At 42.3% G+C, this 24,479-nt stretch overlaps 1 protein-coding gene across 1 annotated transcript; it reads left to right on the forward strand.

The window, feature by feature from the left end:
- Nucleotides 1-6,438: 6,438 nt before the first annotated feature.
- On the forward strand, nt 6,439-9,522 carry LOC115131072 (NK1 transcription factor-related protein 1-like). Its single transcript, XM_065019133.1, has 2 exons — nt 6,439-6,960; nt 8,807-9,522. The coding sequence occupies exons 1-2, from the start codon at nt 6,522-6,524 to the stop codon at nt 9,520-9,522; spliced, it is 1,155 nt and encodes a 384-aa protein (XP_064875205.1). The 5' UTR covers nt 6,439-6,521.
- Nucleotides 9,523-24,479: the final 14,957 nt, after the last annotated feature.

A 24,479-nucleotide genomic window follows, 5' to 3' on the forward strand; every position in this document is an offset into this window, starting at 1 on the left:
CCTCAGGAGACTGAAAAGATTTGGCATGGGTCCTCAGATCCTCAAAAGGTTTGACAGCTGCACCATCGAGAGCATCCTGACTGTTTCCATCACCCTGGTGTGGCAACTGCTAAGCCTCTGACCGCAAGGCACTACAGAGGGTAGTGTGAACAGCCAGTACGTCACTGGGGCCAAGCTTCCTGCCATCCAGGACCTCTATACCGGGCAGTGTCAGAGGAAGGCCCTAAAAATTGTCAAAGACCCCATCCACCCAAGTCATAGACTGTTCTCTTTGCTACCGCACGGCAAGCATTGCAGGTGCGCCAAGTCTAGGTCCAAGAGCTTCTAAACAGCTTCTACCCCCAAGCAATTGTCACGACTTCCGCCGAAGTCGGCTCCTCTCCTTGTTCGGGCGGCTTCGGCGGTCGATGTCACCTGCTTTCTAGCCATCGCCGCTCCATTTTCATGTGTCCATTTGTTTTGTCTTGTTCCCTGTACACCTGGTTTTCATTCCCCAATCAATCCATATGTATTTATTCCTCTGTTCCCCATCATGTCTTTGCGTAAGATTTTTTGTGTTACAGGTATTTTGGAATTGTGGATATTGTTACACGCATCACCTTTTGTCTATGTTCCGTGTTTGGGCACATTTTATGTTACTTTGTGCTGTCATTTTGGACTGGAATAAAAAGTGCGCCTGTTCACTACACTCTGCTTTCCTGCACCTGACTTCGCCTCCAATACACACTCCTAACAGCACTAAGACTTCTGAACATCTAATCAAATGGCTACCCCCCCCCACACACACACACACACACACTTTTACACCGCTGCTACTATCTATGCATAGTCACATTAATAACTCTACCTACATGTAAATATTACCTCAATTTCCTCGACTAATTGGTGCCTCCGCACATTGACTCTGGACAGGTACCCCCTGGATATAGTCTCGCTATTGTTATTTTACTGCTGCTCTTTAACTACTTGTTACTTTTATTTATTATTCTTATTCTTATTTTTTAAACTGCATTGTTGGTTAGGGGATTGTAAGTAAGCATTTCACTGTTTCACCTGTTGTATTCGGCGCATGTGACTAATTTGATTTGATTTGATCATTCATTTTAGTGTTGGAAAAGACCACGTGAAATTTCAGCCTATTTTGGTGGAATGGAGTTCTGGCCTGCCTGGTAAAATCACCAGGCGGTAAATGAGTTAATAGACCAATAAGAAAGAAAGTTCTAAACCTCTGCCAATAACAGCTAGTTTTCAGTTTTCCCTCTCCAAACCTTTTGCTTGAGAAATAGTTTTTTGCTAAGAAGTTATTTTAGTTAATTTTTTACCATTTTATTTTAAAACACAGTAAGGTACTTAATTGTTACCCAGAAAGGGTTTGATATTGAGATACAAATGGCTGTATTAGACCTTAACAAAACTTGTAAATGCTCTGTATTTCTAAAATTTGCATTTTCGTGGCTCTTGGTTTTCCATTTGACCCAAGAAAATTATTGAAAGTTATTTCAGGGAGTAGCTATTCAGCAGTCGGTGCTATTGTTGTACACTTAAATCTGAAAAGTTAAGCAGTAGCCTTAACAGTGTCACTTTTAATTGTTTATAGTGGCTTCAGTCTTTAAGCAGGACTAAACTTTTGCTGAAATAGAGCAAACAGTTTGACAGCTGATGTGTAACCTCTGCAAATCAGACATGATCTGGCTTCTGGCAAAGTGTCTCACCTCGCGGCAGCCATTAAGACGGCCGTGGTGACCCCAATCAGCCTGCAGGGAACCGTGGAGTCATCCTCTCCTTCACCCAGAACATCACAATACTGACCTGCACACTGCAATCCATCACAGCCAATATGTGGAGAGCTCTCCCAGTTACAGGGGTGTTGCATCATATGCTAGTAGTGTCTGTCTAGCTGTGGAGCACAGCTTTAAGAATATGTGTTCAACATTTAACTTTGCACTGCTTGTGAGAAAAGCAGTGCTTTTATAGCATATAGCATTATCTAGTGTATGTTATCCATGATTGGCTTAGTAGTACATCAAATAATACAAAGCTGTGAATTTTGCTGCTCTTTTTATTTATATATAATCTCTCTTTGTTCCCCCTGAAATCTAAAAGAGGCTTTGGATCTATTCATGAAAAATGTTTAAAATGTTATTATATATGCATGTTTTCCTTCATCTTACTGGTCCTACTGGTAATTTCCCTCTATATTGTTCGCTCACTCTTTCTGCCCATGTACCTCTTTCTCTCCGAGCACACTCCTTTCCTCCTCTCCTCTCTCCTCTGTATCCGAGGAAGGGAGGTGGTTGTATATTTGTTCCTTCACGGCTCCTCATCCTTAGATTAGATTTCTCCTTTCTCATTACCCACCATAGTAGACCCCTCCGACCTCATCCCAGCCTCAGATATTATCTGACCCGTATAATTAATTAATTATAGCCCGAATATTATAGATTATTAAAAATAGCATAACTAATAGTGTAATATCTCAAGCTGTCAAGTTTAATAGTCAACATTGTCTTGGTCGGTCTTATCAGTGTGAGACACCTGGTCAGAATATTGATTTCTGGTCATTTTAACTGTCATGTGCCATCGTGATGGGGAATTGTCTGGTTTTTACCACTCAGAGCTCATTCAAAATCGTTAAACTGCTGCCATGCTGTTCACAACCCCCTCAAACACCCCTCCCTGGAACTATATGTCTCTACAGAAAATGTACCAGAAATCGGACAGTGTTTTGAGTTGCTTTTATGTAGTGTATTTGCACAATACGAGACCCAGAGTTCTATTCAATCAAACCCTGAAGCCAGGTGTCTGGGATAACACAAAAATGTTCATCTTGCACTGTTTGGATTCATGTTACATATGAATTAAGTGTATGCACGGAACCCTTCCACTGTAGCATAATGTTCTTGCACAAATCAAATGGTCACTGTATATCCACATTTTCTAGGTTAGTTGCTAGACTCACCAACCCTGGTGACATATTATGTCTGTTGTGAGGTGGTGCACTAGTACTTTTCTAACATTTATTTTTTTCTGATTTTTTAAACAGAATCCAACAGGGCAGCTGTATTTGAACTAGTTTGAATACCAAATGCCAGATAGGCTGGTCCATTTTTTTGCATAGAGGCCCTGTCTAACTTGGGTTTGTAGCGCAAAAGGATCAATATCTGGCTAATAATGGGGGCCTCAAGGAAAGAAATGAGCCGGTGTGGAGGCCTCAATGAAAAAAATGGACCGGTGTGTTAGAAATGCCAGGGCCGATTTCTGGTTCCAGTATGCCCACTGTAACAATGTAATACAATGTATCAAAAATCTGTGGTTGATTCCCAGTTCACCTCTTAAAATATGGCCAATTAACAAGGTTAACTGTCCCCTAGATGCAATGGCTCATTAGCTAGGTACAAGTACTGACTTGCTGGAATTTATTTCAATAAACAGCTGCTTGTATGCTGACATCAGGGTCAGCTCACATAAGAAAGTCACTCATTTACAGCTTTATCACAAGCCAGCATTAGAACTTCTTTTGTAGCTAGACGAAAATCCCCACAGGACGCTGTGATGCCAACGGCAGACGAAATATGGTTCTGCATTAGTCTGCCAGAGACACTCGGTTACCAGATTTGACTGAACGTGGCCCACAGTCTTTGATATTATAGTGAAAAACTGTTGTTATTGTTGTTGTTGTTGTTACTATTATTACCATTAACAGAGTAAGTGAGGGAAGGCTAGAGTATTGTCTGAAGTCTGAAGCAATATTTGATGATATTAACATACCCACTATAATTCTTCTGGGTCCTGTGTAGCAAGAAACGATATCATCTGCAATACATTTCGAAGTTTCTAATTATCCTAATTATGATTCATTCGTATGATCAGATTAATTGAATAATCTAGAGGCAGAGCAGAGCTCATGAACCTTAATTAAGATCATTACTGAGTTAGATTCTCTCTTCCTCCATGGTGATTTAAATCTTCTAGTGTACCTGACACAACTTGGAGTCGCAGTGCTCTCTCTGTTATCATCCATGCCAGTCTCCTTCTCTCTGCGATGCAATCTCTCACAGGGAGCCATGCAAGTCTCCTTCTCTCTGCCATGCAATCTCTCACAGGGAGCCATGCCTATCCCGCTTTCTGCCATACCATATCTCTCACTGGGAGCCTGGGCTCTCTCAGGATTGGCCTTCTCATGTTCGGTATTGAATGCTGACTGGGTGTTGAACATAATTTTTTCAGTGTCTGATTTGGGTATTTGCATTTATTCAGATTGTAAAACACATGGTTTAACCATCTTACCAAGGGTATATAATTTGAAATACTGTTCATACAAGTCTGTGTATTCTATCATTATGTGGAGTCTTTAACCTTATGAATGCTGCTTACTAGTGGGGGAGTCAGCATACATGTATCTGATATGGAATACAGATTTAAATGGTTAAATCTTCTCAACTCATTCAGTTTGGTGTAATCAGATGTTAATTGATGTTCCTTACTAAACCCAGATCCTGCCCTGCACCTGAACATTTTGCCATGGACTTTCGAAGATGGAAGAGCCTGGTGCATGTGACCCTATTTATTCAGCTGTTATTGTAACATTGGTGGGGTTGGGGTGTCTGTGGAAGGGCCAGACTGGTTTTTCATGTTGACAGATGACTCATTTTGCCGTTGAAGAAGAGAGAGGCTGTTGTCATGAGATTTAACTTGAGTGATTAATGTACGGATAATTGGCAGGTCACTGTCGGTAATTCACGGGGCCCTTTCAAAGTTCAGTGGAAAAAGAGGGTCTTGAAAGACACTATTTACATGCAAATTATCGAGCGTTATACGTCTAAATGTGGAGAATGGACTCTGAGGCAACGTGGAAATAGTAATTATGGCACCACGTCCCCCCAATCTGTTCGACGGGACAGCAGGACCCGCGGATGCTGCAGTATAATTAATTGTGTATATTCAGATCAAGAGGTTGGACCTCAAGGGACATTTGAATGCGTGTCATAGTAGGCCTACATGGGAATATGAAAATAGGTGTTTTGTTTTTGGATAAAATCAGTGACAACATATTCAAACTTACTACGAATTGTTTTATATGTTTTTCGATATCAGTGGTAATTACAGTTTGGCCGTTGTGGACCCTGCTCTGGAGTCTGTATCAGCAGTCAGTCAGCCTCTGTAGAGGAGTGGAGAGCAGGGCTGGTTCCCCTGACCTGGGCTTGCCCTCTTGATATAATAATCATGTTCATTCCTATCAAAATTACAGATGATTGTTTTACCCATTATTTTCCCCAACTTTTAATTTCTACTTCCCAAATGATCATTGCCCGCGGTAATTGCAAAGAGCTGACCTTGTATGTGTCAGCCCCCAGACGAGTGAAATCCAATTTTGTGAGGCTTGGCACACCTCCTTTTCTTTTTTTCTCTCATTATGATGTGCCATATTCTACTGTTTTAAGGAGTGCATAAAATGAGAGTAAGTAGAATTTTAAGGTCGAGATTAGAATAAACACGTCTTTAAATCAAAATCAAATTATTTTGTCTATTATTTTTCTGGTATAATATTTACATCTCAGATTAGAAATCAATATTTCACTGAAAGGGGTATTACTGAGTTTATTCAATGCATAATTGAATTTTGGAAAGTGCCCTGTAATTTGCCTTAAAGATAACGAATCTCTCTCATCTGAACTTTATCAAGCGAATGCAATGAGTTTAGGCTAATGTTTGAATGGGTAGCTTATTAAAAAAATAACAATAAGCATAGTAATAATAATAATAGCCTTCCCTTACAGATTTTATACTGAAAACCTTAATTTGCAATGGATCACTGATTGCTGATTAAAAAAAAGTTAGATCATGGCCTTATGATATTGTAAATACTTTATAAAACAATAAGTATCACAACCACAAAGTGGTCGATATAGGCGAGGGAGGAAGGAAAAATAAGCCTATTTAGATTATTTCCAGTTCAGTGGAGTTGAAACTGAGCTGACTGCAGAGTATATCACGAACTGCATCATCCCTCACTCTCCGTGCGCCTCTGTTTCCTCTCACGCGCTCATATGGAGATAATAGGCTATTAGAGGCATGGGATTAATTCGTAGCCAATTACAACCCACAGTTGAATATGAATGCATAAATAAGGCGTAGCTTGTGTCTAAGTTTTGGCGACGAACGAAGGTGGGTGTGGGGAGGGAGGGGGCGAGCGAGGTGTGCATGCATGCATGACATAAACGTTGGCGGGTCCTGAGGGGATGGTTCAAACCCAAAAAAGGAGTTGAGCAAGGGAGACCAACATCCAACAGTGAACCATCACCTCCTACCAGCGGTGTGTAACATTGACCAGAGCAGTACAGCCGTAGAGGGGTGGCAACGCAAACTGTGCAGGAATACCGCACCAGACATTAGACTACTTTTCTCAAATTGTATGCGATATTATGTCATCGGTTGAAAGATAAGCTTAAATTTACTGTCTTGGTGCTAAATCTCTGATAGTTCAGAAGAAGAGAACGTGCTCTTCCGCCTGAAGAGAAGTCATGAATAGAGAGAATGTTCAGGGGGGAGATCTCTCAATCGCTTCTCCGACGGCGTCTTGTGTGGCTGCCCAAACAGCGGTGATCGTCGTGGCCGGTCCAGAAAGCATGGACAATCACTGCGAGAAGCGGCTCTCTACCAACGAACTGTCGGTGTTTTCCTGTCCAGGCGGTATAGACATACTGCAAGGGGACAGTCGAAACAACTCTCCACGTCAAGAACCGGCTCCGATAGCAATTCCAACGGTTCACCGGACCACCGCGTTTTCTGTTTTGGACATTTTGGACCCAAATAAGTTTACGAGCAAAAAGCAAAATCCTAACCGGACCGGCAGTGAAATCGCCTTCGGGACAGAGAACCGTGGAGGTGACGACTCGAATCATGCTGTAGATCAGAAATCTTATGCAGAAGAATATGAATGTAAAAAATATACAGCACTAAGTAAGTGTTTGTGTCTTTCTTGGTGACATTTGGTTTTCCAAAAGTGTTGTTGTTTATGATGTAGGCCCACTTGAATAGCCTACAGGTTTCTGAAAAATCAAATTTAGATTAGACATATAATATACATTTTGCTATTATTAGATGTTATACTTCAGGAAGACGCTCAAATTACTTCGGCTACATAATGTCACCTATTAGTAAAACCACGTTTTAGCCTATTTGTTTTGATCATGACAAGACAGAGAACTGGATGAGTGTTTGTCTTATTAGGTTAGCCTATGTCTTTGAGGTTAGAGGGTCCTGCAAGTTTTTTTTAGATCAAGGAGTTCGTGAAATTGTATTTTCCACATCTAACTTTGCATTCTATATTATGTAATTATATTTCTGCTCAAAATATATTTAGATTCAGAAATCAATTTGATCATATCTGAGGTTAAATTAGGTTATATGATGTGGAATATTCTAGCCATGCACACATTCCCCTAGGCTACCCCAGAGAAAAAAATGCATGTAATCTCTTTTTTTTAACCCTTCGATTACATTTCATTTAAAGTGCTTTGCAGGATAATGGCGAAAATCGCCCCACAGTGACATTCGGAACGTGGCTAGTTCGATATCCTATTATCGAATTGAGTAGCCTATCTCGTTCAGGCAGCTTGCCTGACTCTCCTTCAACAGCTTAATTATAATGTCAAAATTCGGATAATTACACGATTAAAACCAATTATTATTATTATTAGGGAAGATATTGATCCCAGAAAAAAAGGCATGAGATTGATATTGCCCCACTGTCATTTTAAAAAACGAAAATAGAAGGAACAAACATTGATCTCCGTAACCACTTTATAGGGTTTGCATTTAAAATATCAGTCAGAGAAGAGGACACTGCATTACCAGCCATATCGACCGGGTAATTTGTTATGGACTGCCTGAAATAGACAAACTAACAAACCAAAAAACATTATTCTTAAGATTATAGGATCACATGAAGAGGGTTTAGCAAATTGCCAAAATTGTGTCAACTAACACTGCTGAAGATGTGCAGGCCTTATTGGAAAAAAGATTCCCCTGGATGTATAAGTATTGTTTAAATCATGCAAAAGTAAATATTTGGTTGATATAAGAAATTATAATAATTTATTTTGTTATACGATGGTGCGTGTGCGTAAAAGTGATGCCTTGTCCTGAAAATAATTGAAAGACAATTTTGTTTATTTAACTTTCACCTCCTGGTTATGTGTTATAATGGTCATATATTAAAACAAACCAAATGAATCTAAAAAGTTTGAGAAACAAATACACCTATCCTTATTGAACAATTTAGGCCTAATATAATGTAGCATAAATGGATTTAAAAAACAAATAATATTGTTAGACTATTTAGTATGCCTATACTCAATTAGAGTAAAGATTTTCCTAAATAATTAGGCCTCAAGTCTTTTTCTTAAAGGTGTCAAAGTAGACCATATTACAAGCAGGTTTTCAATATTTCATTGATAGTCTACCATAAAATTGGTAACATGAATTACGTTTGTGACTTTTAAATTTTTACGCAGAGCATTATTTGTGCATATAGGCTACTGTAATAAATCCTTACGCAACAGCAATAGACTACATAAATGCACAATGTGGAGATAAAAACAACAGTTTATCTTCATAAATACAATTCTATGAAGGTGAGAGGATAGATAGAGGATAGAGGAAAAAGTTATCCATTACGCATTAGCTGGCATGATTCTTCATCCCTATTTCCTTCAGCAATATGTTAATTAGAATATGCTACTTGATAAGTTATTGAATATTATCTGTCTAAATGACTTGGCCTCTGTGATTCTTTTCTTTACAGATGAGGGGCTGGTGTACAGATCGGACGAATGCGAGCATGATTTCAACAGAGACTCCCACTCTGACAGCGAGATGCAGGATGACTTGTTTAGTGAGGAGAGCAGCAGTGGCCTGACTGAAAATACCCAGGGGGAACTGGGCCACCGTGAAGACGACGACAAGGAGAGCAAGAGCCCAAGAAGTCCTGGCGAACAGCAAACGCAACAGTCAGGGTCGAATGGACAAAGTCATCAAGGAAAGCCGAAGCGAAAGCGCTCTGGCTCCGATTCAAAGTCGGGTAAGCCACGAAGGGCCCGGACAGCATTCACTTACGAACAACTTGTTGCACTGGAGAACAAATTCAAGTGCACCCGATACCTCTCCGTGTGTGAGAGGCTAAATTTGGCACTGTCACTTAGTTTGACTGAAACTCAAGTCAAAATCTGGTTCCAGAACCGACGGACCAAGTGGAAGAAGCAGAACCCTGGCGCAGACACCAGCGCCCCGACGGGCGGGGGGCCGAATGGCCAGAGCAATGGACTAGGGGGCCTGAGTCCGCTCAGCCCGTCTCCTCCCATGAGCGGCCATCTGTCAATGCACACGAGCTATGGTCACGGGCCAGGCGGGTTAGTCTGCACCAGCCAATTACCCTTTCTGCCAAGTCATGCGGTACTGTCACCTTTCATGTTGGGATCTCAGACCTACGGAGCGCCTGCGTTTTACACTTCACACCTATAAAGACATGGACATACGTGTGGTTTTACGCCCAAACATTATGTTTTCAGAGGCGTCTTAAATTAACCGATATTATCAAACGAATTGACTCCAATGAAATATGAACTTAATAACCATATTACACATACGGTTTAAGAGAACTAAAGACATGCCCTTACCTAAAGACTAAAATGCACTTGACGCAAGATGGGAAGAACTCTGATGAACATTTCATGTTGCTGTTTCGTCAAGGACATTTAATGCTCGAAGAAAAGTTACCTTAACCAAGGGAATAATATTTTTTATTATGCTAATGTTCTATTTGTTTTTCATTTCATTTTGATAGAATGTGAATACTCGTGGTCAAAATGTGTATAGGCCTACAAATGTTGACAAATATATGTCTAGCTTCAAATTTCGAATGCAGTTCATAACATTTACATTTACATTTAAGTCATTTAAAAAATACATGTAGGCCTATGAATATCGTTCATTTACATCTGGAATGGCTTGAAATATTGTAATTACTGTGTAACTAAACTGTGAAAGTTAAATATGATTGTTTTCATATAAGTTTATTTTATTTATTTATTTTATATAGTTACCTGAGAATATTTGGCTGTAATGAATACTCACTTCATCTGGATTCGTCTTTGATAAGACAAAGTAAAATGATAATAAACTATAGGCTACCATTTACAAACGAAAAAGCTATTTTAATAGATTCAATACATTAAATCCTGTTTCTTATCAGTCGATCATTTTTTCCCCTTTTCCTCCAAATTAAAGGACATTTTGGAACTGAACACAGAGTTTTTACCCCCTTTTTAAGAAATGTTTAACTCTTATTTATTTGACGAGTTATTTATGTTGGCCAACCGACGATATTATGTTGCATTTGTTTTCTAGCAAAAAAGCTAGATGTTTTTTTGTGCGGAAAAGGATTAGTAGATATCGAAAAATACAGTAGCCCAACCATAGGCCTATTACTGGATCCGTCATGGCGAATATCTATAGCCTAACTTTTATTAATTACATTTAATTACTTAATGGATAATGGATTTATTGATATAGGTTTTATTGATACGAAATCTGAATAAATTTGATGAGAAAAAAACACTCACTGGTAAGAGATTTTGACTTCATAACCCTTGAGAGAAACGAGTTTCATTGTGGGAGAACCTCATGCCAAATTAAGCATATATACAGACGAAATGCGCTTGTGCATAAAACACCCTTTTAGGTTATATAATATTTGAATGAGTTCATAATTAAAAGTCTAACAAAAACACGTGGTGATTGAATGTATTTAATTAAGCAATTTCATCCCCCCCATCTGGGATAGGGAGACGCATTTGAATAGGGCCACTTTAGAAGTGCAGAAAATCCAGTCAATGGTGCACGTTTTGCACTATCGATGCAATTTGTAGGGTAGGTATATACAATATTTAAAACTATAGTTTCGTCGAGTTTATAAGGACAAAAGTGACATGGATACAGCATTTATTTATATTCCTTTTGCACCTGATGACTATTTCGCTTCGGATCATAGTCTGTATTTATACCGTGATGAAATGGCATATGCCAGCCATTAGGGAACGTGCTCCTGGAACCATTCTAGAATTATGACTAAACACAAATGCATTATACGACGTAGCCTGGAATATAACCTCTACTTTGTAGATAGTCTAAACAACTTTCCAGATTTCGGGATTATTTAGAACATGGGACATTTCTTGAAGGCACACAGACCCGACCAAGGCGTTGCAGAAAATAGCCTATAGCCTACAAGCTAACCTTAAGGGGTAGCTTGTATGAAACAAGCATATAACCCCTTTTGGTTCTATCCATTTTTCTAAGAGTGTATGTCACTTAGGCTATATGCCACTTATCATGGAATCACATGGTCTCAATATTTGCAGCCATAGTTGGTAATATCTCTATAGGAGCAGATCCGTCTTCAGTATTGTGAAATAATTACAATGTTAAGGACATATCTGATCCAATAGCAGCGTTCTCTTTCTTTCTTTCTTTTTTTTTTTTTTTCTAACTTTCAATCATATCAGTATTGACACATGCTCCAACAATGTACTTAGCGACCTTTCTCTCCAAAAGTGGCTCCCGGAATTAGGCCTATACCTAAGCGGACATTGCCATTGGCTGCACAGAGTTCCATTATGATAAATCCCAACAGCGGAATTTGAGAAGCACACCTTGATTAAGGCGGATGAAAATCCTCATTGTTTTGTTGAAGGATTTTTAATTTCAACCTCGTTATTTCTAATTGTTTCCTGACAATGGTCACAAGATCAGCTGCTCACCAATTTGACAGATCCAACAAAGTACCTCCTCCAACACCGCCAAAACATCAGCTATATGTAGGTGTCGGCTCTTTACAGTTTTATTTATTTCTCCTTTATTTAACCAGGTAGGCGGTAGGTAGATTGGGTGGGCTATTTACAGATGGACTATGTACAGCTGCAGCGATCGGTTAGCTGCCCAGATAGCTGATGTTTAAAGTTAATGAGGGAAATATAAATCTCCAGCTTCAGCGATTTTTGCCATTCAAATCAAATCAAATGTATTTATATAGCCCTTCGTACATCAGCTGATATCTCAAAGTGCTGTACAGAAACCCAGCCTAAAACCCCAAAACAGCAAGCAATGCAGGTGTAGAATCACGGTGGCTAGGAAAAACTCCCTAGAAAGGCCAAAACCTAGAGAGGAACCAGGCTATGTGGGGTGGCCAGTCCTCTTCTGGCTGTGCCGGGTGGAGATTATAACAGAACATGGCCAAGATGTTCAAATGTTCATAAATGACCAGCATGGTCCAATAATAATAAGGCAGAACAGTTTAAACTGGAGCAGCAGCACGGCCAGGTGGACTGGGCTGGGGAATTCGTTCCCTAACGTTTGATCTGATTGAATCTAGGTCTTACTTTCGTTTGAATGGTCTCATAAAAGCAATAGTGTAATTATAATGTTGAATAGTATGCCAATTGCAAGATATCATTTAATAATAACTTGACAATTAACTGATAGAAATAGGCCTACATGGTGAACTAGGCATATGCTTGATTTGAGTAACAAAACATTGAAAATAGTTGAACTAAATGTATACATTTTTGGGATATTATGATAATTAGGCTAAATACGATCATTTTAACAAAACATTTGACTCTCAAGCAGCCACTGCCCTGTCATAAAAATATATGCAATTCCAGAAGCAAATTGAATCCCTAGGCTACTATTTCACTGGCATCTAGGGAGCTGGCTTGTTTATTTTTGGGGATATAATTTTTAGAAATCATGTAAACAACAATGCAAGCAAATTCGATTTGACATAGGCCCTAATATGAAAAAAATACTCATGTTGGGGAGTATGCTCATCGAATAATATTTCAGCTGCTGACACAGTGAACTGAATGAAGGACACTATTATGATGGAATGTTTAATGAGGTTTCAATATTAAAGAACATGACAGCTTATGTGCAAGCAATTAGTTTAATGTGCTCCCAATGACCAGCAGACAGTAGCCTGCCCTGGTGCAACATTGACTTTTTCATAACATTTGCTCCCACACGACCTGCCCAATTGGTGCCTAGGAACACAATGAACCAAAACACAGCTCAACAACAGCGCATGAAGATTCCCCTCCTTGCAATCAAGATGTACTAAGCCAACACAACAAGAACACTCACTAATTATCAACATATGTGGGGCCTAGTGGTCAGAGCGTTGGGCCACTAACCGAAAGGTTGTTGATATCGAAACCCCGAGCTGACAAGGTAAAAATCTGTCGTTCTGCAACTGAACAAGGCAGTTGTTCCCCGGAAGGTAGTCATTGAAAATAAAAATTTGATCTTAACTGACATGCCTAGTTAAATTTAATAAAAAATGTATAATCTACACACTATCAGAGGAAATAACCATTATTTTAAAAAATGTAAAGAATGATTCACAGTGTTTATTATGAAACATGCTGCACAGGGCAGCTATTGGCAACCTATATTAGGTGTAGGCAACATTTGTAAAAGCTGCCGGTCATCCACAAGTGGTAACTTCGGTTACCACTTCCACATCGAATATTAAGCACTGGTTGTTTATGATAATTACAAAAGAGATATTAAAAAATAGAGTTGCAGTGTAAAAAAGAGTTATGAGAGTTATGCCACTGAAAATCACAACGACACATCAAGTGTGAATCGATGACAAAGACTGGCATCACATTCATGTTACACATCAATCAATAAATAACATTATTTGACAAATGATTTTATAAAAACGAATCAAAACGGCTTGGATTTGTTTTACAAATCAGAAAGCATGCAATTCAACGTGTTATTACATGCACATTAAATGGACGATAAGTCTTTGTGTGTGAATCTTGAAAAGGGTTCCTGAGTTATTTCCACCAGTACAGACAGTATCTGTAGATGAGTATGATATTTCTGGCACAAAATCAACCGGTCTCCTTAACTTTTCTGTTAATTCAGTGCATAGCCTAATTACATTGGTTTGCAAACTTTGCATGTTTCAACTTGTCGATTTGTTATATGACGTCTGTCACTCGCCTCATGGAGCTCCTGAAAAAATGAAGTATGAAAGGATTAGAACTACAGATGTTTATTAGTGGTTATGTTTCATAATAAAACACTTTAACACTTTAACAGTAAGTGTCTAGGTGGGTTTTGAATAATAATGAATCCCCTCAAATGCACATGGGAATTTTACACTATACTACAGTACATGCACAAGTAAAGAGTTACGCATGGGATGATTCATCCAAGTGCAACAAGATTACAGTATATATTTTAAATAATACATTTATCGCAACGTCAATACACTAACGACTAGTGACTGAATGTAATGTCATGTATCCATTGTGTTGGGGATGACTTGTACTCCCTGCACCTCAACTGAGCTACAGAGAAAGAACCGCCACTTGTTTCTGAGTGAGTAGCCTACTTACGGGTTGAAAACCTTCCTCTCTAGTCTGGAGCGTAAAGTGATGGCACTCTTCTTGAGATCATTGAAGTTGGGGTATTTCTTCTTGCCCTTCCCTTCCCTTTACCTTTCTTGCCCTTCCCAGGTCCTCTCCAGTGGCAAGCTCTATGTCCCTCATCACCTCAGGGTCCCGCCAATCTAAACAAACAAACAAATTAACCATAACTAGACTCATGGCTCTATTCAATCAGTATAACAGTAGTCAGCATTACTGCGTTATTGAAATGTAAAGGCAATGGCTCCAGCGATAGCGGAAGACTGCATTCACGGTAAAGGCTGCATATATAATCTCAAATAGAAATTACCTTTACATTTCTAGCATGCAATCTATAACAACTAAGATCCTTTGAACGAGTAATTTCGGATAGCCATGCTACCTTCGCCCTCATGTTGGTGCTAGCAAGCAGGCTACGTAGTACTAGCTGGTATCAACAGTCAATACCGTAGGGGTTGGAAATTACAGTGAGCTTCGATTGGCCAATAGCAACGCGACGTCACGGAGTGCACAGCAAATTTTCAGCATTCCCCAACTTTGGTCCCACCCTGTTCACACTCCCTCGACAATATTTACAAAGCCCAACCGTCCACTCTCACTTCGCTTCCCGTCATTAAACATTTATGGGGCTTAGTTGTTTCATCGCCCCGCCCCAACGCGTTAAATTGATTTCCGGTGTAAGGCTTCAGAGATACATACTGAATGAGCCCCTAAACTTGATTGTGTGTAGTCTGCAGACATCCAATCACATACTGTAGACACAGAGACCTAAAGATGACATAAACATCAATTTACTCAAAACACTTGGATGGACTAGAGGATGAGAATGTCCAAACATTCAAAGACAGGACACATTCAAATACAGAGCAGCAGGTAGCTTAGTGGTTAGAGTGTGGGCCAGTGACTGAAAGATTGCTAGTTTGAATATCCTTTGAGCAAGGCACTTAACCCTAATTTGCTCCAGGGATGTCGTACTACTATAGCTGACCGTGTAAAACAACAAATTTCATTGCACCTCTCCAGTGTATGTGGCAATGAAACATATGCAGTACCAGTCAGAAGTTTGGACACATTGGGGTGGCAGGTAGCCTAATGGTTAGAGCGTTGGACTAGTAACCGAAAGGTTACAAGATTAAAATCCCGGATCTGGCAAGGTACAAATCTATCGTTCTGCCCCCGAACAAGACAGTTAACCACTGTTCCTAGGCTGTCATTGAAAATAAGAATTTGTTCTGAACTGACCACCCTTTGCACTCTTGGTATTCTCTTAACCAGCTTCATGAGGTAGTCACCTGGAATGTTTTTCTAACAGTCTTGAAGGAGTTCCCACATATGCTGAACACTTGTTGGCTGCTTTTCCTTCACTCTGCTTTTCCTTCACTTTGCGGTACAATTCATCCCAACCCATCTCAAATGGGTTGAGGTCAGGTGATTGTGGAGGCCAGGTCATCTGATGCAGCACTCCATCACTCTCCTTCTTGGTCAAATAGCCCTGAAAGTGTGTTGGGTCATTGTCCTGTTGAAAAACAAATGATAGTCCACTAAGCACAAACCAGATGGGATGGCCTATCGCTGCAGAATGCTGCGCTAGCCATGCTGGTTAAGTGTACCTTGAATTGTAAATAAATCACAGACAGTGTCACCAGTGAAGCACCCCCACACCATCACATCTTCTCATCCATGCTTCACCTACTCTGCATCTCACAAAGACACGGAGGTTGGAACCAAAAATCTCACATTTGGACTCATCAGACCAAAGGACAGATTTCCACCAGGGTAATGTGCATAGCGCGTGTTTCTTAGCCCAAGAAATTCTCTTCTTCTTACTGGTGTCCTTTAGCAGTGGTTTCTTATCAGCAATTTGACCACGAAGGCCTGATTTAAGCAGTCTCCTCTGAACAGTTGATGTTGATATGTGTCTGTTACTTGAACTCTGTGAAGAATTTATTTGAGCTGCAATCTGAGGTGCAGTTAATTGCCCATTTTCTGAGGCTGGTAACTCTAATGAACTCATCCCCTGCAACAGAGGTAACTCTGGGTCTCTGGGCCAGATGGCATGACTAGATATATTCGTAGTGGCTCGAAGGCCGAGGCGATGAGTGGTAGTGGGTAGTGGTTCTTCACGGTGATATCATTGAAGCCCCGGAGGTCAATGCACAGGCGGAGGGTTTTGTCCTTCTCCAAAAAGAAGAACCCTGCGCCAGCGGGGGAGACAGAAGGACGGATACACCCTGCAGCTAGGGAGTCCTTGATATAGGTCTCCATAGCCCTGGTCTCCTGACCCGGCAGAGAGTACAGTAGTCCCCGGGGTGGTGCCTGGAGGAAGTTCGATCCTGCAGTCATAGAGTCGCCTCAAGTCCTCTCGGCAACGGAGACGTCGGGGACTTCCGGGATGCCTTGGAGGCGAGGTGGAATCCTTGGGCAGGTGAGTGGAATCGGACCCCCTCTCCTTCCTGCATTCCCGTAGCCGCCCATCAATCCGGATGGTCAAGGCAACGAGCGAGTCGAGATCCGTCAGTAGTTCCCAGGCTGCTAGTTCGTTCTTAACCTCCTCCTCTGAGACTCTCCAGCGAAGTGTTCCGGGGGAGGTAAGCGGGGCTCTCGGGAAACCGGGGAGGCCGCGCTGCTAACAGCCAGGTTACTGAGGGGGTGGGAGGTTACCGTCGTGGTAGACTGCCTGACAGACAACCCGCGGAATTGCTCCAGCAAAGTGTTCAACGCGCGTTCATGAGGTTCTGCCAAGGTCTGGAACCCTTACCTTAAGACCACGAATCAACTCCTCGTGCCTTCCAAATGTGGCTCTTGGGTGGAGACAGCGTTGCAGAGCTGGTCCGAGTTTGCTGGGTCCGTCATGGCCAGTTCGTACTGTCAAAGCTTAGGAGAAGACCCAGACGCAGACAGTTTCAAAGTAACAGAAGTTTATTACAAAAACAGGGGGGCAGGCAGAGGTCAGTAGTTCAGAGCAGAGTCCGAAAGGTACAGAATGGCAGGCAGGCAGGCTCAAGGTCAGGGAAGGTAGAATGGTCAAAAACCGGGAAAGCTAGAAAACAGGAACAGAAAGGGCACGGAAAAAAACGCTGGTAGGCTTGACAAAACAAAACGAGCTGGCAACAGACAGAGGACACAGGTATAAATACACAGGGGATAATGAGGAAGATGGGCGACACCTGGAGTGGGGTGGAGACAAGCACAAAGACAGGTGAAACAGATCAGGGTGTGGCACGTTTAGTTGTTCAGCAGTCTTATGACTTGGGGGTAGATGCTGTTAAGGAGCCTTTTGGTCTTAGACTTGATGCTCCGGTACTGCTTGCCATGCGGTAGCAGAGAGAACAGTCTATGACTTGGATGACTTGAGTCTTTGACAATTTTTTGGGCCTTCCTCTGACAATCAATCAATCAATAAAATGTATTTATAAAGCCCTTTTTACATCAGACGATGTCACAAAGTGCTATACAGAAATTCAGCCTAAAACCCCAAACAGCAAGCAATGCAGATGTAGAAGCACAGTGGCTAGGAAAACTCCTTAGAAAGGCAGGAACCTAGGAAGAAACCTAGAGAGGAACCAGGCTCTGAGGGGTTGGCCAGTCCTCTTCTGGCTGTGCCGGGTTGAGATTATAACAGTACATGGTCAAGATGTTCAAACGTTCATAGTTGACCAGCAGGGTCAAATATTAATAATAATCACAGTGGTTGTAGAGGGTGCAACAGGACACCATCTCAGGAGTAAATATCAGTTGGCTTTTCATAGCGGAACATTCAGAGTTAGAGACAGCAGGTGCGGTAGAGAGAGAAAGTCGAAAACAGCAGGTCCGGGACAAGGTAGCACGTCCGGTGAACAGGTCAGGGTTCCATAGCCACAGGCAAAACAGTTGAAACTGGAGCAGCAGAACGACCAGGTGGACGTCATCAGGTCAGGTAGTCCTGAGGCATGGTCCCAGGGTTCAGGTCCTCCGGGAGGGGAGGAAGGGACAGGGAGAGAGAGAGAATTAGAAGGAGCATACTTAAATTCACACTGCACACCGGATAAGACAGGATAAATACTCCAGACACAATAGACTGACCATGGCCCCACAACACAAACTACTGCAGCATAAATACTGGAGGCTGAGACAGGAGGGGTCAGAAGACACAGTGGCCCCGTCGAACGATACCCCCAGACAGGGCCAACCAGGCAGGATATAACCCCACCCACTTTGCCAAAGCACAGCCCCCATACCACTAGAGGAATATCTTCAAACCACCAACTTACTACCCTGAGACAAGGCTGAGTATAGCCCATGAAGATCTCCCCCACAGCACGAAGCCAAGGTGGGGCCCAAACCCAGACAGGAAAATCATATCAGTGACTCAACCCACTCAAGTGACACACCCCTCCTAGGGACGAGATGGAAGAGCACCAGTAAGCCAGTGATTCATCCCCCATAATAGGGTTAGAGGCAGAGAATCCCGGTGGGGAGAGGGAACCGGCCAGGCAGAGACAGCAAGGGCGGTTCGTTGCGCCAGTGCCTTTCCGTTCACCTTCACACCCCTGGGCCAGACTACACTCAATCATAGTATCTACTGAAGAGATGAGTCTTCAATAAACACTTAAAGGTCGAGACCGAGTCTGCGTCTCTCACATGGGTAGGCAGACCATTCCATAAAAATGGAGCTCTATAAGGAGAAAGCCCTGCCTCCAGCTGTTTGCTTAGAAATTCTAGGGACAATAAGGAGGCCTGCATCTTGTGACCGTAGAGTACGTGTAGGTATGTATGGCAGCACCAAATCGGAGAGATAGGTCAGAGCAAGCCCATGTAATGCGTTGTTAGTAAAACCTTGAAATCAGCCCTAGCCTTTCCAGGAAGCCAGTGTGGAGAGGCTAGCACTTGAGTAATATGACACATTTTTGGGGTTCTAGTCAAGATTCAAGCACCACCTATTATATAGGTCCTGGATGTCAGGAAGCTTTGCCCCAGTGTACTGGGCCGTATACACTACCCTCTGTAGCGCCTTCTGGTCAGATGTCGAGCAGTTGCCATACCAGGCGGTAATACAACCGGTCAGGATGCTCTCGATGGGGCAGCTGTAGAACCTTTTTGAGGATCTGAGGACCCATGCCAAATCTTTTCAGTCTCCTGAGGGGGATTTTTTTTGTCTAACCCTCTTCACAACTGTCTTGGTGTTTGAACCATGATAGTTTGTTGGTGATGTGGACACCAAGGAACTAAACCCTCTCCACTTCAGTCCTGTCGATGTTAATGGGGTCCTGTACGTTCCTCCTTTTCCTATAGTCCACAATCAGCTCCTTTGTCTTGCTCTCATTGAGAAAGATGTTGTTGTCTTGGGACCACACAGCCAGGTCTCTGACCTCCTCCCTATTGGCTGTCTCATCGTTGTCGGTGACCAGGCATACACTTTTATTGACAGCAAACTTAATGATGGTGTTGGAGCCGTGCTTGAACAGGGAGTACAGGAGGGGACTAAGCATGCTTGAGGGGCCCCCTTTTTGAGTATCAGCTTGGCAGATGTGTTGTTGCCTACCATTACATCCTGAGGGCAGCCCATCAGGAAGACCAGGATCCAGTTGCAGAGGGAGGTGTTTATTCCCAGGGTCCTTAGCTTAGTGATGATCTTTGTGTGCACTATGGTGTTGAACATTGAGCTGTAGTCAATGAACAGTATTCTCACTTTTCTCCAGGTGGGAAAGGGCAGCATGGAGTGCAATTGAGATTGTGTCATATGTGGATCTGTTGGGGCGGTATGCGATTTGGAGTGGGTCTACGGTTTCTGGCATGATGGTGTTTGATGTGAGCCATGACCAGCCTTTCAAAGCACGCCATGACTACCAACGTGAGTGCTACGGGGCGGTAATCATTTAGGCAGGTTGCCTTCGCTATCTTGGGCACAGGGACTATGGTGGTCTGTTTGAAACATATAGGTATTACAGACTTGGCAGGGAGAGGTTGAAAATGTCAGTGAAGACAATTGCCAGTTGGTCCGCACATATTTGAGTACAGGTCCTGGTAATCAGTCTGGCCCCGCTGCTATATGAATGTCTTGCTCACATCGGCTACGGAGAGCGTGATCACACAGTTGTCCGGAACAGCTAGTGATCTCACAGTTGTCCGGAACAGCTAGTGATCTCATAGTTGTCATTGGATGAATTCCGGAACATATTCCAGTCTGTGCTAGCAAAACAGTCCTGTAGCATAGCATCCATGTCATCTGACCACTTCTGTATTGAGCGAGTCATTGGTACTTCCTGCTTTAGTTTCTGCTTGTAAGCAGGAATCAAGAGGATATAATTATGGTGAGATTTGCCAAATGTGGGGCAAAGGGAGAGCTTTGTATGTGTTCAGAGGTGGTCTAAAGAGGTGTTTTTCCTTTGGTTACACATGACATAAAATTGATTTAAGTTTGCCTGCATTAAAGTCCCTGGCCACTAGGAGCGCCACTTCTGGATGAGCTTTTTCTTGTTTGCTTATGGCCTTATACAGCTCATTGAGTGCAGTCTTAGTGCCAGCATTGTTTTTTGGTGGTAAATAGATGGCTACAAATAATATTGATGGCTACGAATAACTCTTGGTTGATATTCCAGAAGCTCTTTTTGGTCATAAGAGACAGTAGCAGCAACGGTAGCAGCAACATTATGTACAAAATGCATTACAAAAAAATTGAAAAAACGAACAAAATAGCACAGTTGGTTAGGAGCCTATAAAACTGCAGCCATCCCTTCTGGCACCATTATTTATAAATTAACTTTTAATAAGGCCCTCCTTTAATTGAAATGCATTCCAGGTGACTTCCTCATGAAGCTGGTTGAGAGAATGCCAAGAGTGTGCAAAGCTGTCATCAAGGAAAAGGGTGGCTACTTTGAAAAATCTCAAATTGTTAAACACTTTTGTGGTTACTACATGTTTCCATATGTGTTATTTCATAGTTTTGATGTCTTCAATATTGTTCTACAATGTAGATAATAGTACAAATCAATTAAAAACCCTGGAATGTCCCATCGTTTGACTGGTACTGTATATTTTTGAGACAACTTAATACAGATACTCGATTATGGTTTTAAATGAAAGGTCAAACCTAATATGCCTCACACAGACAACACAGTGTGGAAGACCTGATGAGGCTGTATGAGACAGTTTCAGAGACATGCAGCCAGCACAGGGCCCAGAAAGGGTACGTGTTTCAAGGTCCTACAAGAGGATGGTGATGGTATGGGGGATTAATCATGGCTGTGATGGCCCACTCCAAGGCTACGGCTAACCTGATGGAATCGGTGAACTGCACCGTCAACTCAGCCTCATAACAGCATCAAGCTGAAAAAAAGGTGTTTGTTTGTTTGTTGCTATTTTGTGTTCTGTATTAGGGCTCTCCTCAATCACCCCTGAGAGTGACATGTTGTGAGAGCCTGTAAAAGAGGGGCACCAATTTTAGTTACAAATTAATTTGGGGTGGGGGAGTGTTCATCTCCCCTGGGGTGGCAGGCAGTGTCAGGTTGGAATGGGATGGTGAAAGCCCCCTATTACATGATCCCTCTGTGGTTAAGTCCTGCATTTTGTGTGCTTTCGTTCCCATTCCCAGGATGAGAGGAGAGAGCCCTTATTAAGTTAAGCTGTCTGAAGCCCCTTGCAGCATGAGCCTTTTCTCTGTCAACAGCCTGGATTCCACTCCAGCTGTGCCCGTCCACCCGCCTGTCTGCCAGGGTCAGGCCACACCATACAGACCAACCACCACAAAGGCAGCTGGGAGCCTGGACTGACACTATATACAGACAGAGCCTCAGGAGCACAGTCCTGGCCTTGGCCTACGGGCAGTAGAGGTACCCTACGCAAACACTACCGTTATTTCTCAAGAAACATACACTGTTTGAGACTGTGGTTTTTGAACCATAACTAGTGGATAATTTATTATTTCTCTGGTGTAAATGTCATTTCAGCAGGATGGCCTGGCGGTTTTAGAGTGTAAAAAATAGCTGCTGTAATAACTGTATTGAAATAAGTCATCAATGCAAGCCTGGAGTATCATTAATACAATATTCCAGCTAACTATTGCTAAATTCAATGTGAGCCACATAGCAAATTAACTAAATGTCATGACTATAATTGGGAATTCTAATTCAAATCTACTTATACCTTAATGTGCAAAGATGGATCATGAACCGTAACTCTTTCTCTCAGACATCGAAGACTTCTTCAATATTGTTAACAGTGATAACCTATAGCAGCCTGACCAATCCTTTTTTTTAAGAGTTTGGAATGGTTAGACAATTTAAGTTCAAATTAAGAATTGAGTTGGCATTGAAAGATAAACGTGCTGCAATGTCTACAAGCCAGGGTCTACTTCTCTTTCAGACTGGCAACAGTCAGAGACCCATAAATCGGTTACTGTAGAATATAAAATACAACCTATGAGTGTGTGGGGCCACACTAAGAAACTATTTGAGGGCATTTGAGCAAAAATCAATAGTGCTCCAGGAGAGCAAGTGGAGTGACCAGGCAGGCAGTGAGAGAATTGATGGAACTCTGCAGGTCCTCATACAGTTGGTGCCTGGTGGGTGGCCTGGTGGACCGGTGGGAGGGCCTGCCGCTGTGCTGAGCTCAGAGAGCCCTAGACACACTGTGTGGCAGTGGCTGGATGGGATGGGTCTGCAGGGCTGATGGAGCGGGGATCAATAGAGTAGTTAGTTACAAAAGATGCTATTTCACAAGCGAGTGCCCCGAGTCAGCTGGCCCTGATACCTGTTTGTTAACAAGTGACTGCAGGCAGAGAAAGCACATCCGACGCTCCGCTGGCAGCAGCCAACACACGCTTAATTGGCTTTTAGCGCGGCCTCCAGGAGAGGGAGAGAGAAAGAGAGAGCCAGAGCCCAAAGCCAGACACAGCAGCCCAACCTATTATCGGGGCTATTGAAGAAGCCCACCCCCTCTGGACCCCTGACTTTGGCTCTGTGGTGCTGTCTTGCTCCTCTCCTTTGTGTGACGGGATGGGACTGGGAGTGATGGAGAGTTCCAAGGGAGAAAACTGGGGGAGTCAGAGGCAGGAAGTGTTTCCATTGTCTCTGGCTCTCCTTCTTTTACCACAGTCTAGACCGGAGAGGGCTGCTACTGCACAGGGCAACTATTGGTACATTAAGACCATTATTGAAGGGAACCTATCAGCACCATCAAAAAATGTTGCATATTGGCAATGCCTAGAGCCATATTACTGACTGCTGTGAGCGAGAGAATGATACAATTACTTTTTCAGTCGCAATTCCTTGATATTCTTTTAATTTTAAAAAGGAAAAGTATGTAATAGGACCACCTCTATGTCCCTCACCAGGCTCTCTGAGTTCCCTCTTTCTCTAGGCGCTCAGCGTCCTCTGGGTTGGTGGGTTTTCCCAGCTCGTCTCGTGGGATGATCTATACATGGAAAGGAAATTATGGGAATCACACAACATTTTCAGCATCATCAACAAAAACAATCCTCTACACGCCACATTCACTCTAATTCTGCAAAGCCTCACTTACCGGTATCTAAAAGTAATATTCATTGTGTTCTTCAGAATCTCTAAGAATATAAAATATATATAATTTTTTTAAATTACAAAGACAATTGTAATGCTTTCACCAAAAACTCAACTTGCTCACCTTGACTCGATCCTGGCCATCACAGAGAGCACCTGTGCTTGACATGCTGGAAGCGGCCAGCGAATGTGATTTACACTACTTGGCCAAAACTATGTGGACACCTGCTCGTCGAACATCTCATTCCAAAATCATGGGCATTAATATGGAGTTGGTCCCCCTTTTCTGCTATAACATTCTCCACTCTTCTGGGAAGGCTTTTTCACTAGATGTTGGAACATGATGCAGGGACTTGCTTCCATTCAGCCACAAGGTCGGGCACTGATGTTAGGGGATTAGGCCTGGCTCGCAGTCGGCGTTCCAATTCACCCCAAAGGTGTTCGATGTGGTTGAGGTCAGGGCTCTGAGCAGGCCAGTCAAGTT

This window comes from Oncorhynchus nerka, linkage group LG6, assembly GCF_034236695.1.
Source record: "Oncorhynchus nerka isolate Pitt River linkage group LG6, Oner_Uvic_2.0, whole genome shotgun sequence".
NCBI lineage: Eukaryota > Metazoa > Chordata > Actinopteri > Salmoniformes > Salmonidae > Oncorhynchus > Oncorhynchus nerka.